Genomic DNA, 15025 nt, shown 5'->3' with positions numbered 1-15025 from the left:
ATCAGATGCTTTATGCTGGCTCTTGCCATTTTTATATGCAGAATGCATCAGACGGTGTATGAGCTGTCTGTTGTGTGTGAATCCAACACTTCTCTTTGTTTGTTTTGGTAAAGCTAAAGCCTGTTGTTTTTGTCTAAAGCCCCCTGACACCTTTTCACATTTTCAGTCGTAATAATGAAAGCACACATCACCCTCTAGTGTAAAGGGATTGACTCGTTATCTCTTCATTACTAATTAATGACTTTCCTCGTCTGAAATTTGCACTTAAACAGCTGTCACAGAACTGCAGTCTCTTTCCCCCCTCAGGATCGGCCCGTTCACTTATTAAACTCCTGCAGGCCCCTGGGCTGTCTGTCAGCAGTCATTTGCCATGTCAGATCTGCTCTCATCAATGTGTGTCTGATTGGCACTGGCGTTGTATTTTGACATACAGTGGTGTTTTATCGACATGTGACAATCAAACATTGTGTTTGCGATGACAGTTAGGGCTTTAGATCTGGTAAACCAATGACTTCCCGTTCTCACTGCAGCAGTAAACGCTCCAAATGGACCTTCATCAGTTGCATTGTATCTCAGTGCCACTTTAGTGTTAGTGTGAATCTTTAATTAAATCAATACAAATCGATATTTTTCCCACAGATTGAATTCTAATAAATTAGCCTTCATTTGGTGGTACATTTGTAGAGGCTCACGAATAATTCATTTGTATTGATTCCCACCAAACTCTGCCCCTGATTCCAAACAGCTTCAAACTGTGGGGGTTTTGTTGTTCTTGTGGTTTTTTTTTATATCTATTTTAAAAAAAAAATGTCACACAGTATAGAGAGATTTTAATTAATTGGCCTGTTCATATGACAGATTGAAAACCTTGGCTAATAGACTAAAAAATATTTTCTGACTAATTAGGGTGTTCAAACTTGGCATGTTTGGTTGGATTGAAACGAACCCTGGTGAGATTGCTCTGTTAGTGCAGTTCATTTGAATAAGTTTGAAAGCTGCCATCTGAACCCTGGAGACCGCTGAAAAGATGGGTCTTGGTCCACTTCCAAACAAACTCTGGTGTAGTTTGAATGAAATATGAATGCAACACGGACCAAAGACATGTAAACGAACCAGAAACGTGAAGTGATGTCACAAGTTGCGACCCTAAAAAGGACAGAAGGCTCAAGCATACCTGCTTTTTCTCGTCATAGTCGCGATGTTGCTCATAAAACATATAGGCATAAAAAACGTCTCCTCAGTCCTCGCATCTTTGTTTTTGTGTGTGACAGAGGGATTCCTGCCGCTGTTTTGACTACTTTACACATTTTATAAGCTCTTCACGAGTTCTCAGCTGGTCAAAATACCATCATATGTAGGCTACGCACACACAACGAGCGCATTTATCCAGGCACACAGCATTGTTTTGGATGTTCAGTAAGTTCCGTCTCAAAATATACGTCATAAAAGCCGACAAATCATGTTGTGAACATATCCCTATAACTTTAGGATCAGTGTTAAAATGCCAATGTGAACGATAAGCTGACCATGACTAAATTATTATTTTTTTTTGCCCAGACCAAACGAACCAAGAGACCCGAACTACAAATGTGAACACCCTTAATATCTTGATAACCTTTTAAGGTAACCGTAATGATGCTAGGGTTGTCATGATACTTGAATAATTTAACAATAACAGTTTAGTTAACTCAAAAATGTACCCAAAACTACATTTTTTACCAATCAGGAATCAGATCTGTCCAAAAGCACCATTCAGGCAGATTGTGTATACTATGGACTAGATTCATGATAATTTTTAATCACACATTGAACATGCTATTGGTCATTTCCCATTCACTTCCGTTGTACTGAAAAGAGTGACCAGGGTATTCTTCACAAATTCATCTTTCGTGTTCCACTGAAGAAAAAGAAATTCGTGTACGTTTGGAAAAATGTGAGGAGTAAATAATGCCAAGATCTTCATTGTGAACTTTTTCTTTTAAACCTGTGGTTTTCAACATGATTAACTAACAAGTGGTCCACCATATCTAAATCTGTTTGTCCATCGTAAATCTGTTAGTCCAGCTGATCATCGTAATCAAACCAGCTTGGACTTTCATACTTGCCCTTGAAATTTCAGAAATGTTTGAATATTGTTTGTGTGTATAGATACACCAACTGGCAGCTGGGGTACAGAGCAATAATTATCCTTTCACAGATCTGGATCCTACGGTTGCACCAGCCGTTCATAAGTTCTTAAATAAATTGGAACATAAAGTTCACACTAGAGGCTTAGGGCCAGATACTGAAAATTAGTGTGAGAACGCAATTCCCAAAAAGCGCAGATGGGAGTAGAAAGTTCTGTGCCTGATCTACTGACGACACGCAAATTAAAGAACACAGTGCCAGGATAATTTCCATTATGACCAACGCAATCTACCAAGAGCAGCACAAATTAGCATCTGTAAATTGACTAGAGTAAATCTTAGTAAATCACCTTGCATGATTCATTTAAATACTCTCCTCTGTGTCTGAAAGGAAAACTCCTACAAATGCCTATGCAATAAGGCCGGCTGCAAAAATAACTGTCCACGCCATTTCAGCGCTAATTTTTTCGTTGTGTGTCTTTAGTAAATCCTGAGAGAAGTTTTTTAATGCCAAAAGAGGGTTTGGCGCTGGCTCAAGTTGTTATTAAATCTGGCCCTTAGTAACTACTAGCTAGTTTGTAACTAACTCTGTACTTTATTCAGTAGCACCATTTGCTTTTAAGGCAGAACATAACTAGTAGCTCATAAGCACTCCATAAAGTAATGTCTAGAACATGACATTTACCATGGGTTATCCAGTAGCTGCTGTCAAATACGTGAGCAGCATTGTGTTAAAATGCTGTGAATGTCAGTTTATCAGTGATTCTAACTTCTTTTGCCTCACTTAACTAATGGTACAAATGCTTCCATTCAAATACAATAAAGCACGAATGACATACAGCAATTGGTAAATAACATTCAGAAACTGTATTCAAAATTAATAAGGCCCAATTAACAAAAAAAACATGAATATTTAGTTTTTTTCGTTTTGTTTCTTCAAAACAATGACAAGAAATGACACATAATATTCTTTGTCTTAAAATGTGAGTGAGGGGCAATTCCGCGCAAAACCTTCACATCCATAACGCCAACTAAATACAATGGCATTGTGTTGGCGTTATGGATGTGACAGTTTTGCGTGGAATTGCCCTGAGTGTAAATGTCATGTCTAAATGCCTGTCAGGTAAAAACAAGAGTTTACTGATGCATTTCAGTCAATGCTGTTTTTATTCCAACCGTTACTCCTGGTCAGAGGTTTCTGTATTTATTTAGTTTATATGTCAACTAAAGTTACATTTCAACTACGATTAAGGGTGCAACGCAAAAATATTTTATATTGCGTAAGGTGTAACTAAGTGCCTCTTTACATCAAAATTAAACTTAGGTGTAACTTACAAACAGCTGGTTCAACTGGCACCTGGTCCCTTGTGTTTTGCATCTAAGTATGTTGTGGTGTTACAGTAGAGTGAGTCATTTGCTTACAGTAGGAGCAAGTAAACAGTCGCTTTTAGCCAAAGCGAATCTACTAAAGGGACAACCCACTTGGAGCAACCAAGTGCTCAAGGACACAGTGCTGATAGTTAATGACTTGTTCCACACTTGTTCCCTGTTTGAACAAGCAACCATCCCATTACAAGCCCTGAGGTTTGACTGCTGCACCCCAAGTGACTCAACGCGAGTAAATCCGCTGCGCGTATAAACACTCTCAGGTTAGTGGGGCTCTGTGTGTGGGAGAAGAGTCTGTGTGTAGATGCGTGATGCATGGGCGGAATTGTCGAGAGCTCTATTTCAGGAAGACATGGAGCGGCTTGCGAAACACGCTGACAGAAGTGTATGGAACAGACCAGTTCACCTCAACACTAGTCGGACACCATGTGGACGCCAAAACAACCAAACTGCACATCTCCGGACATTCTACACCCAAACACACTGCTGGCTGTTAACTCCGCAAACTTTGTGTTTGCTCGTAATGCCTTGTGTGGCAAAGGTCCCTTGAATTCACATGATCTCAATATAGAATCCCCATTCAATTTGGCCACAACCCCCCCTCTCTCTCTCTGCTCTCTTTCTCTCTATATTTGTCTCGCTCATTGTGGTAATTGTGCTCTCCAGAGGCACAGTGGAAAATGTGATGCATTTTCCCTGGATTCAAAGCATGTGGTTCCCTTCTGGCTGCCTTTCACTTCAGAAACGCCCAACTGCTGGTTTGAGACAGAGGGTGTTCCGTCAGACTTTACTGTCCATTACCCTCATTTGCTTACTGTTTTCTGTAGTTCTGGTATTTATGTTGTTGTCTCATCAAATGCAAGCAGCATTTTCAAAGTTCATATACCTTAAGGGTTAGTTCACCCAAAAATGAAAACTGTCATTAATTACTCTTTCCAAGCCCGTAAGACATTTGTTTATCTTTGGAACATAAATGAAGATCTTTTTAATTAAATCTGAGAGAATCTGAGTCCCTTCATTGACAGCCTACGCAACTACCACTTACTCTTTTTCGCTCTCTAAATTTCGCTGAGCAATGGTAAATGTGACTGCACCTTTAATGGGATAGGGCATAAAGGCATCATTTATCATCCTTCATGTTTTGCTTTCTTTAGTTGAACATAAATGGAAAAATATTTTTTGATGAACATCCTGGCCATTCTTTTCAATACAATCAAAGTAACTAGGGAACGGGAATTGTTCGGACCAGTTAGGTGGACTGGATCAGTTTATTCATTGAATAGATCTGACTCAGATTGTCAAAATTAACTGTGAATAATGACTGGCTTCAGTCAGTTTCTCACACAATGCTATCATATGAAGACTTGGATATATAATGCAAAATGTCATATGGGCCACTTGTATGATACTTTTATAGATACTTAGATTTATGGCACTTTGGAGAATGGCAACCCCTGTTCCCTTCCACTCCCATTATACTGGAAAGAGTGATCTGAATATTCTATAAAAATTTACTTTTTGAGTTCTACAGAAAAAAAGTCATACAGGTTTGGAATGACATTAAAGAGTAAACAAAAACCAAATTTCCATTTTGGCTGAAATATTCCCTGAACTAGTCCCTATTCCCTGACTACTGTTGTTGTTTCATTTATCCAGCAGTATGGACCTCAGTCACTTTTGTTCTTTATCGCACCTGTTCTTTGTCAGTCTTAAAAATAAGAACTGAAAATTGTTTAAGAGCTTCACATTTTCCATGATTCAGTGGTTCCTGCCGCCTCAGTGTTTGTGTGTATCCTTAGTGTACATGTTCAATACCAGTGTGTTCCTCAGTGCCAACTCGCATCACATTTCCAAGACAAAACATTTCCATTTATCCCCTAAAGGATTGTTTTAGATCAGACACACTGTTACGCATGCAGCAACTACTCAAAATGAAAAAAGCCCATCTGTGATCTCAGCACCGTCATATCTCACACTCTGCAGTCAGACAAGCCTGGACGAATGGGGAATGTCTACGATCATTTAAACAGAGTAGATTGTGCGCACAGTTTAGTAAGAATGCTTGTGTAGCTGTACTGCTTACTAAGATTCAACAACAAATGACCTCCTTTTCTCTCTCTCTTGTTGTAGGGCTGGAAGGGTTCCCCCTCATGGCAGGGTCAAAGACTACTGTGTTCATCCTCTTCTACAGAAGGTGAGTGTTCATGTTCATGTTGTTTATTTAAAAACATGGAAATACATGTGGGTTTTTGCATCACTGAGATTTTCACTTAGGCTTACAAACTAGTGCTCTGATGTAACCGCCTACTTATGGGTGTCAGAAGCATGTTTTCCATCGGTTTTCTCTTAAGACATTTCAGAAAATTGTTTAATAAAGAGTTCAAAGCCTTGAACCAAACCAACCAACCAGCTAGCTCTGAGAACTTACTCAACAAATAATAATTGAAATTAAGTAAATATTTGAACATCTGGGAGAAAAGACAAAGAGTAACTTAATGTAAGACTACACGATACCAGTCAACTTTCTTCGCATCGGGACGCAAGAATCGATCTGTCATCTCGTATAGTGTGTCAGTGGACAACAACGTCACGACAGAAAGACTAGCATGTTTACATTTTTTTTCTGGTCCACCATGGTGGGTTCCATCACATCTGTGAAGTTGAACAATAGGAGCACAGAAGCTCTTCCGTACACACCTTTCAAATATTGTGAAACGAAAGGGAGACGTTGGTGCTTCAGCAACCTGGGGAAAACTGGATTTAGCATTAAGATAACATGCCGCTCATCGCGCACATCGTTAAAGATGAAAAGTGATGATTAGTCGGGAAACAGCGTGTAGTCTGACATGTTTAATAGTCAAAATCGCATAATCTGACTCAGTGACTAGCGTAACAGACAAAAATATTGTGTAGTCTGAACCTGGCAATTCCCATTTCTACATAAGATCTAGCTTCTGCACGACAGTCCCGACGGATGAACCGCTAGTAGTTGATGTTACGGGTGGAAACATTTTTACGTTGTCATTTGCGGTACGGGTCGGAAAGAAAATAGGCACGGGCGGACTGCGGCCCTGTATTGTTGAATAAAGGATGCTTTGCAATGCTAGCATTGTCCTGATCATTTACTGTCCCTGCGTCCCAATGTCCAGACTATCCATCATAAATAGTATGTGAGATTAGAATAAGTGTATCCCAAAGCATAGTATGTTGAAAAGAGTATGTCAAAAGTCCCCAGATGGTCTACTATTTCCGGTGGATTTTCGAAGTGTGGATCCGTGCATATATATTGTATCTATTTAATGTTATCTGTGTTATATTTCATCTGCAATAACAATGTGGATTTTTTTTATAGATTATGCATTAATATTAAAAAGTTCTCAGATGAAATGCAGAGGATTTTAACTGTGAGAAGATGATTGACTGGCCAGTTTACAGAGATGGGATGCGACAGAGAAACCGTTAAAGACGCAATTGTATGACGTGACAGTATGTCCCAAAGCTTGCCTACTCTTCTGCGATGCACTCAGAAGAATGTATTTTTTCTTCACAAAAAGAGTACATACCTTTAGGGCGTAGTATAAGTAGGCGAATTGGGACACCGCATGTTTTATACACCCGTCTCTGCAAACGTTTTTCAGACAGGTTTTATCAGTATTTAATGTAGGAAATTTGCTTTACATGCACCCAAATCACCCAGATCAGCCGCTTTTCCACCGTCAGGCCAAACCGTTTTTGTTGCTTAACTCATGCCGATCCGACCTAGCCGGTATGGATATGGTTTTATTTTCCACTGTGGGGAAAATCTTTGGAATGTAATACAAATGCGTCAGTCATTGCTTGTGTAACGGATTGTATGAGATGTAAAAAGCGACCACGTTATAGAGGATGATCAGATGTTTCTTTTAATTTTATTATTAACTCGTGTTATCTTCGTTCAAATAGCACGCTTAGTCATGTACAGAGAAACTGGCAGCCAGGCAACAGACAAGTGACCAATCCTGAGTGGCGATGTCACTACACGCGGGTATGGCTAACTAGGCTAAGAAGTCCAGGCCGAGAACAGTTGGTAATAGTGCCGTGCCAAACCAAGCTCAAGTGGAAATATAACTGGAACCATTTCTTACAGTTCTCAGAACCGTTTAGCCTGACGATGGAAAAGAGGCTATTGATCGAATCCATAATCAGATTGATGGCTCAATCAGACTGAAAGCCTTCAGGTAAACACCTCAGTCAATCCAACTTAGGTCAATCCAAATAAAATTTCGATCGGATTGAAATGGGTGTTGTAGACCTGAAATAATCTGATCGACAGCAAATAAATCAAGCATGTGAATGCTTGAATTGGACTATTTTCTCAATCAGATTTTCTCAGTCAGATTCAAAAATACCTTGCACACTTATGAACATGCATATGTTTATTTACGTCTTGTGTACTGACCAGTGGAGGAGACTGAATATTTACTGTTTGCTAAAAAAGCTCTTCTGACATAATGTCAGCTTTCTTTTTAGAAAAGGCTGAAACTGCATTTATGCTTACGGCAGCTCTGGTGACATTATCACGGTTGCCTTCTCTGTTTCTGTACGCCATGACTGGAATACATGTAATGCACAAGTAAATAATACATGAATCGGATTGCAAAAGTTTTGGGTGTTCATATAACCAATACTTTCAGAATCTGAAATCGGATTAGATTCATTCATTTAGATTAAAATTACTGCATGTAAACAGGCATTTGTTGGCTTAACTTTTTGTGTCATCTTTCTGGATGACATATACAGCAATAGATTTGGCATTTTCACAAGTTTCTAATTTTGGAAATGTGATTTCACTTGGCATTCTCTTGCATTTTCCAAAAAGGACGTCTGACTTTTGGAGTTAGAATGGAATGCAAGTTTTGGTAGTTAACCCCATGCTGTTAAATGCCATAACTTAGCCATTATTTGGATATAAATGCTGTTCACCATTTATGAGCATTCAAAAATAGTTATGTATTATGATTGCTGTCATTAAGATGAATGAGAAAGCTAATAAATAGCACTCTTTCTACCTCCTTGAACTCAGCACAGCTCCAAGGCAGTGTTCGTAGTGCTTTGTGGGTAATGTAGTTCTGTTGCCACAAGTACAATGCTTTAGAGTAGATCTGACTGGATGGGTGAGGGGGTCAGTCTGCATGAAGAGAGCAATGAATCTCTGTGGCACTTAGATATATTATACCCAGCAGGTCAGGAGAGGTGAACACATAGAGAGGAGTATGAATGCGGACTGTTAAATCTGTGCACTGAAGAGAGTGATTTACCTCACAGCGGATTTTAATAACAGTTGGATCATGACACGCTGCATCAGAGCTGCTGATTCAAAGCCTTAATGCTGTCTGGGATCTTCTGTACTTCAGCTGGCTCACTAAAGACTCAATACACATAAATCCTGACCAGTGTTGAAGAAGATAACTGTAACTCGCCAGGCAACAAAATACTTCTAATGTCATTCAAGCTGTTTTTTTTTTTTTTTTACAAATAGATTTACCTAATTTAGTCTTTTTAATTAAATTGTCTAAAATCAGAGCAGCACAATCTCAATTAGGGGAATTGCATCTTACTAGAACACAGTCAATACAGCTAATAAAACAGAAAAGGTCCTGAATGATCATTGAAATAAACCTTTTTGAATGAACCAATTTGCTTAAATGAATCTTCCAATATTAAAGTTAGTTTAAAGCTTTTCCCTGAAACTCATCTTGAATAAAATAAGGCCTTATGGAGTCCCCCCCCCCCCCATTTATTTAATACAAATTAACATAAAACTTTAATAATTTAAATAATGTTTTAAGATGTATTTCGTTTAATCAATTTATTTTTTATTTTTGCCAAACAAAGTGCTGCACAACAGAGGTTCACCCAAAAATTGAAATTCTGTCATCATTTTCTCACTTCTATTCTTCAAAATATCATCTTTTGTGTTCAGCCGAATAAATAAATTCATAAAGGTTTGGAACAACTTGAGGGTGAGTAAATGATGACAGAATTGTCATGTTTGGGTGAACTATCCCTTTAAGCTTTCTTGAGTATGAGTTGTAGACAAAATTGTGCAGCTCATTCACGCAGAAACACGCAAAACATTCAGACTTCATATTTAAATAGTCTTTTAATAGTATTCACAGAATCAGACACTAGTGTGCATCTCAATTTAAATGCATGCATAGCCATACTTTCGATTTATTCATTCCTTTTTTATGACTGGATTCCGCAATTCCATCCGCATTTTCTGCATAGTGGAAATCATAGGGTCCGAATGAAACTACAGCCCTGCATATGCCCCTGACAAATGCTCTTTGAGTCATGGTGCCAAAGCCGCTGACCCATCTTTCGTCGCGCTCATTTCGATGTGAAAAAGGCCGTTCTGAGAAAGAAAGAAAATGGCTCTGCGCTAGCCCCATTAACCGTCTGGTCTCACTCTCAAACCAGGAATTCATTCCAGCGAAGCTGCATAAAACTAGTTCGCTCCCATTATAAGCAGTGAAGCTGTCTGCACTGGAAATGTGTTCAATTGACACATCCAGTTCATAATATGAATTACATCGCACAGAGGCTCCAGCCACTTTATTTTCCCAGTCTGTCTAAAATGAAAGAATTTTAGTTAGATTTAGGAAGAGTAGGATCCATCACCATGAGGGGGCTGAGTGATAATCCAGACATCAGATCTCACTGCAGAGCATCACGGACCCCCTCAGACTCCTTAAATGTAACGACTGCAGGAATGAGGCAGTATATAGTATAATGGGACGCTGCAAGCCCCTTGGCAAATACGAAGGGCTCTGTACAGTCTATGGGACTCGAAGGGACAGGAGATGCACTGACAATAAACTGTGATTTACAATGACATCTAATGACACCACAGTGACGGGCTTTGCTGTTCTTCTCTGGAGATCGACATAACTTGACTGGCAGGACCGTTGTAATGCTGCAGTCGTGTGGTGAAAACTCCCATCATTCAACAAGGCCCTGTTGTTCCCCCTTACTGTCACTACAATACTGCCCCCTGCTGGCCATCAAGTCCTCTACGGTCCCTTACACACTCCCATACACACTCTCAGCACTCCAAATCTTTCTTTTGCCATTTAAAAGTCTTAGAAACTTGCTTGGCAGTTGTTCTTTCGGTGGCACAGTTCAAACTCATCCAAAGGCTCAGTCTAGCCCGACACCTGATAGCTAAGCAAAGGATATGTGATTTGGTTACTACACATCTAACGGCCATTTCTTTGGCTATTGTGTCCGCAGACGTTGTGGTGGTGTATCAGAACGGATTGCCGGTGATATCCATATGTCTGCCGTCCCGACGAGAACGCTGCCAGTTCACCCTCAAACCCTTGAGCGACACAGTGGGTGTTTTCCTTCAGCAGCTGCAGGCCGAGGACCGGGGCATCGATAGAGTCGCCATCTACTCTGAAGGTACAGTACATCTCTGACGCTGCTGTGGTTTTCTTTCCATTATAAGCTGATTTGTCTGTGGATACTGTGTATACAAGTACAGCAAAACTTAATAACTGCCTCAAATCAGCTTGTAATATTTGAAGGGGCAAGATTTACTAAACAGGGCAAATTAGCGTGAGAGCGCCAAAACAGCGCTGATGGGAGAGGAAAGTTCTGCGCATGATCTACTGACGTGAAGATGCGTCAATTAAAGAACACAATCGACCAACGCAATCTAGCTACGTCTGGTTTAAGACATGATTTTTTGGGGCGGTAAATAATGGCGCAAACACCAGTACATTGACGAGCGCAAACCTTAGTAAATCACCTTGCATGATTCATTTAAATACTCTCCTCCCATAAATGTTGCATCTGAAAGGGAAACTCCTTCAAATGCATATGCAAAAATAACCCTATCAGCGGCTTCTCAGCGCTTATTTTGCATTGCGTGTCTTTTTTAATGCTAAAAGAGGGTTTGCGCTGGTACAAGCTGTAAGTAAATCTGGCCCTAGATCTTTACTGTCACATCAATTTAAAGCACCCATACTCCCTAAAAGCATACCTCTAACGTAAGTTTACAGACAATACAGTCAGTGATAACAGAATTTCACTTTTGGGTGAACTATCCCTTTAAGAATAGTTAATGTAGTATTGTGCATGTAAATACTGTCATTGTTCGCAGTTCTGTGGGCAAAATTAAATTAAGTTTCCGTTTTGTAGTTTAATCCACAAATCGCAGATGAACTTGTGGCTTTATCTGAAGTGTTTAATTGTTAGTACATCTTTAATCTAATTGAGGAACATGAATCATTTTTTCTCTGTGCAAACTGCATGTCTGCTCTGTTTCAAGCTCAATTATTCCCGTGTGAGAGGTGCTTGAGCTTTCTCTTGCCTGTAGATGAGTGAGAGAGGTTATCCGCTATCTTTCACCTCAGATTGGAAAATACTTCTCTTCCTGATGAGCATACTAACGCACAACAGGAAACCTTTGTGATAAGCATTTAGATTGGCTCTCGTATTTCACAACTATTTCAGAGAGAGGATTGCAGTTAAAGAGACTGTACACTTTCACTCACCTCTAATTTCCCTCTCTTCCTCTCTCTGTAGACGGAGCAAGGATAGCGTCCTCTACAGGGATCGACATTTTACTAATGGACAGCTTTAAGCTAGTCATAAATGACACAACACACCTTGTGCAGCCACCCAGGAAAGGTGAGTGTCCCCTGCTGCATTTTGGGTCATTATTTGCAAAACTTTGCAGAGGTCCAGAAGAGTTTTTGATATTCTGTTGGCATCCATTGCAGATCTGCTACCTCACGAGGATACAGAACGATTAAACGACGTCAAGCTCTTGGTGCAGCAGCTCTACAGCGCTCTGCGCATAGAGGAGCATCAGCTCACCAAAGAGAGAGAGCTGATTGGACGACTGGAGGACCTCAACTCGCAGCTCCAGCCCTTGGAGAAGGTGCGTTGTTTGGGTTAATGTCACGTTATATGTCAAAATATGTCATGCTGACATCAAAAACAGGACTAATTTATTGCCCTCATTCTGAAGTTTTTTTTTTTTTTTTTTTTTTTACAGTTTTAGTCTATTTTGCACAAAAAGAACGTAGGCACACACGGGTGTCCTGTGGAAGTCGTTTCCACCTCAAATTAAGTAAAAAAATTAAAAAGGTAACGGTATGAAAGTAGCAATTTTAGGAAATGAAGTTGCATTACGGAAAAAGCCACATTGCAAGATATAAAGTTACAATTACAAGAAACAAAAGCCCTATTCAGACGGTAATTGTTTCTCATGGGGACGTAAGGTATTTGAATAATTTACAGGTGTTTGTCAGTGATTTTTATTGTCTGAATACAAAATCGCTGTTTTCTCCCACCACCCGCATACAAATCCCTGGCCGAATTGGTCATGTAATAATTTAAACTGCCGTCCAAATCCACATCTCTGAATTTGTAAGAAGGGATCGATTCAAAATCCCCATTTAAGTCCTTTTTGACCACTTCCGAGCACCGTACACACGGTAACTGTTGCGCTTCGTGGAAGTTTGCATTTTAAAGATGTACACTTTTTTGGACATTTTCTAAAATCCAATAAAATCAAGAATCTGTGATTTGTTAGTTTTCCTGAACCTTTTTTTAACTGACGAAAGTACAAAGAAAAGATTTCCAATGTTCTCACTGACCAACTTAATTGCATTTTGTAAATGGAAACAGATTTTGATTTTGATGGCTGCAACACACTCCAAAAAAGTTGGGATAGAGGAAAAATAAAAGTGAAAAGATGATTGAATATTCAAATGAAGGTGTTTTGAAACAGTCCACAATTATCAGGTGAATTGGTAACCGGTGAGGGTGTCGTGATTGGGTGTAAAAGGAGCATCCACCAACGGCAAGCAAAGATGGGTCATGGCTCAGCACATTTGTGCCAAATTTCGTGAGAGAATTGCCAAACAAAACAAAATCACATTTCTCAATGCAAGATTGAATAGAGTTTGTCTTTCACCATCTACCATACATAATATTGTGAAAAGATTCAGGGATTCCAGAGAAATCTCAGTCTATGTAGGGCAAGGCAGGAGACCTCTGTTGAATGTGCGTGACCTCAGACGGCACTGCATGAGAAAGCGTCATATATATAGCCACATTGATGCGCCATGCTAGTTTTTACAGACGTCCACAAGAAACAATTACCGTCAGAATAGGGCTATAGTCACAATTTCAAAAGTCATATTTAGTCACAGGGAGAATGATATAAAGTCGCAAACTCGCAATCACGAGAAACAATTACAGCTGCAAGATGTACAGTATGTGTCACAGTAATAGTTGTTAATAGCAATGTGCGATATAAAGTCAGATATGTTTTGTACTTGTGCCAGCTTCAGGCTTCTATTTGTATCCAGCAATGCTACACAGTTAAGAAAAGTGTAACTTTATGCAAATGAGCATAAATGTGATGCGACAGCTGAAGTGTAGACAGTGGAGCTCTCATGATTCATCTTCTGTCAAAGAAAATGGTGAAGTTAATGTGACTGGAAGCAGTTTCCCTGCATTCGTCTCTGCCCACATGCAGAGATATAATAATAAGTCATGCATGCATTATAAACTGCTGATGTTTGTGTCCCTGCATTATGTAAATTTACAGTTTAGTGGCAAGATCAACCAACATCTCTTTTGTGATCAGATTTTCAAAAGCAATGGCCAGTAGTAGTTTACCAATAACTTAATAGCATCCAGTAGTTGAACAGCCAGCCAGTGTGATCAAGAACACAGCCAAAACTTCCAAAAGTTGCATTCATCTGAGGAGACGAGCACAGAACCAGAACCAGTGTACGTACGTGGGCTGCTGTTTGGATCAGTGGATGGTACACTGGTTCTGTGGTTGTCTCCTCAGATGAATGCACCTTTTTGAAGTTTGCAGGCATGTCTGGCTTTTGGCTGTTGTTACTGAACATCTAAAAATGTATGTAAAAATGTGACATTTATGAATTCATATTCTCCATTTCTTATTAGTTTCACCAACCGCTGAAGCGCACACAGGATTGTGGGATATCACAGGCAGGAAACATCTAAAGTGATACTAACACACATTATCTGATCACAGCTGATGACAGCTGATAATTAAGCCGAGAGTCTAATTGCACAGTCGATTGATTGTGGAATAGAGGCTTTTTACACACCGAGAGCTGCATAAATACTGCTAATTTTGTAATTGCAAAGTTCTGCTCAAGTCAACTGAGACTTGCTTTCAGGTTTTTTGTTCGTTTGTTTTTTTGTTGTTCCAGCATTAGAAGTGTGCAAAACTAACCTAATAACGCAAACAACAGCTTCATTGAAAGCACTGACCGCTCCACTGACTTTTAAATGGACTACAGTTTCTTTTGCATTGTATGATTTTTTTTTTTTTCTGCATGAGTAGTAAATCAAAAAGATGTATTTAGTCTTAAAAAGGAGGGTGCAAAATAGACTAAAATAACAACAAACAAAAAATGCTTCCAGTTTGAGGAAATTAACATGACATATTTTGGATTTACATGTACCTATTT

At 39.5% G+C, this 15025-nt stretch overlaps 1 protein-coding gene across 2 annotated transcripts in view; it reads left to right on the top strand.

Annotated features, from left to right (window-relative positions):
- mcu (mitochondrial calcium uniporter) overlaps nucleotides 1-15025 on the top strand; it is a 94031-nt gene that overhangs the window by 68057 nt on the left and 10949 nt on the right. For both annotated transcript variants that reach the window (XM_081350612.1, XM_081350613.1), the window contains 4 exons: nucleotides 5643-5706; nucleotides 10788-10958; nucleotides 12087-12191; nucleotides 12284-12444. In XM_081350612.1, coding sequence (XP_081206738.1) covers nucleotides 5643-5706; nucleotides 10788-10958; nucleotides 12087-12191; nucleotides 12284-12444 — 501 coding nt within the window. The remainder of the gene's footprint in view (nucleotides 1-5642; nucleotides 5707-10787; nucleotides 10959-12086; nucleotides 12192-12283; nucleotides 12445-15025) is intronic.

Source organism: Scardinius erythrophthalmus, assembly GCF_964197995.2.
Source record: "Scardinius erythrophthalmus genome assembly, chromosome: 21".
NCBI lineage: Eukaryota > Metazoa > Chordata > Actinopteri > Cypriniformes > Leuciscidae > Scardinius > Scardinius erythrophthalmus.
This window is presented reverse-complemented; position numbering and strand designations above follow the sequence as displayed.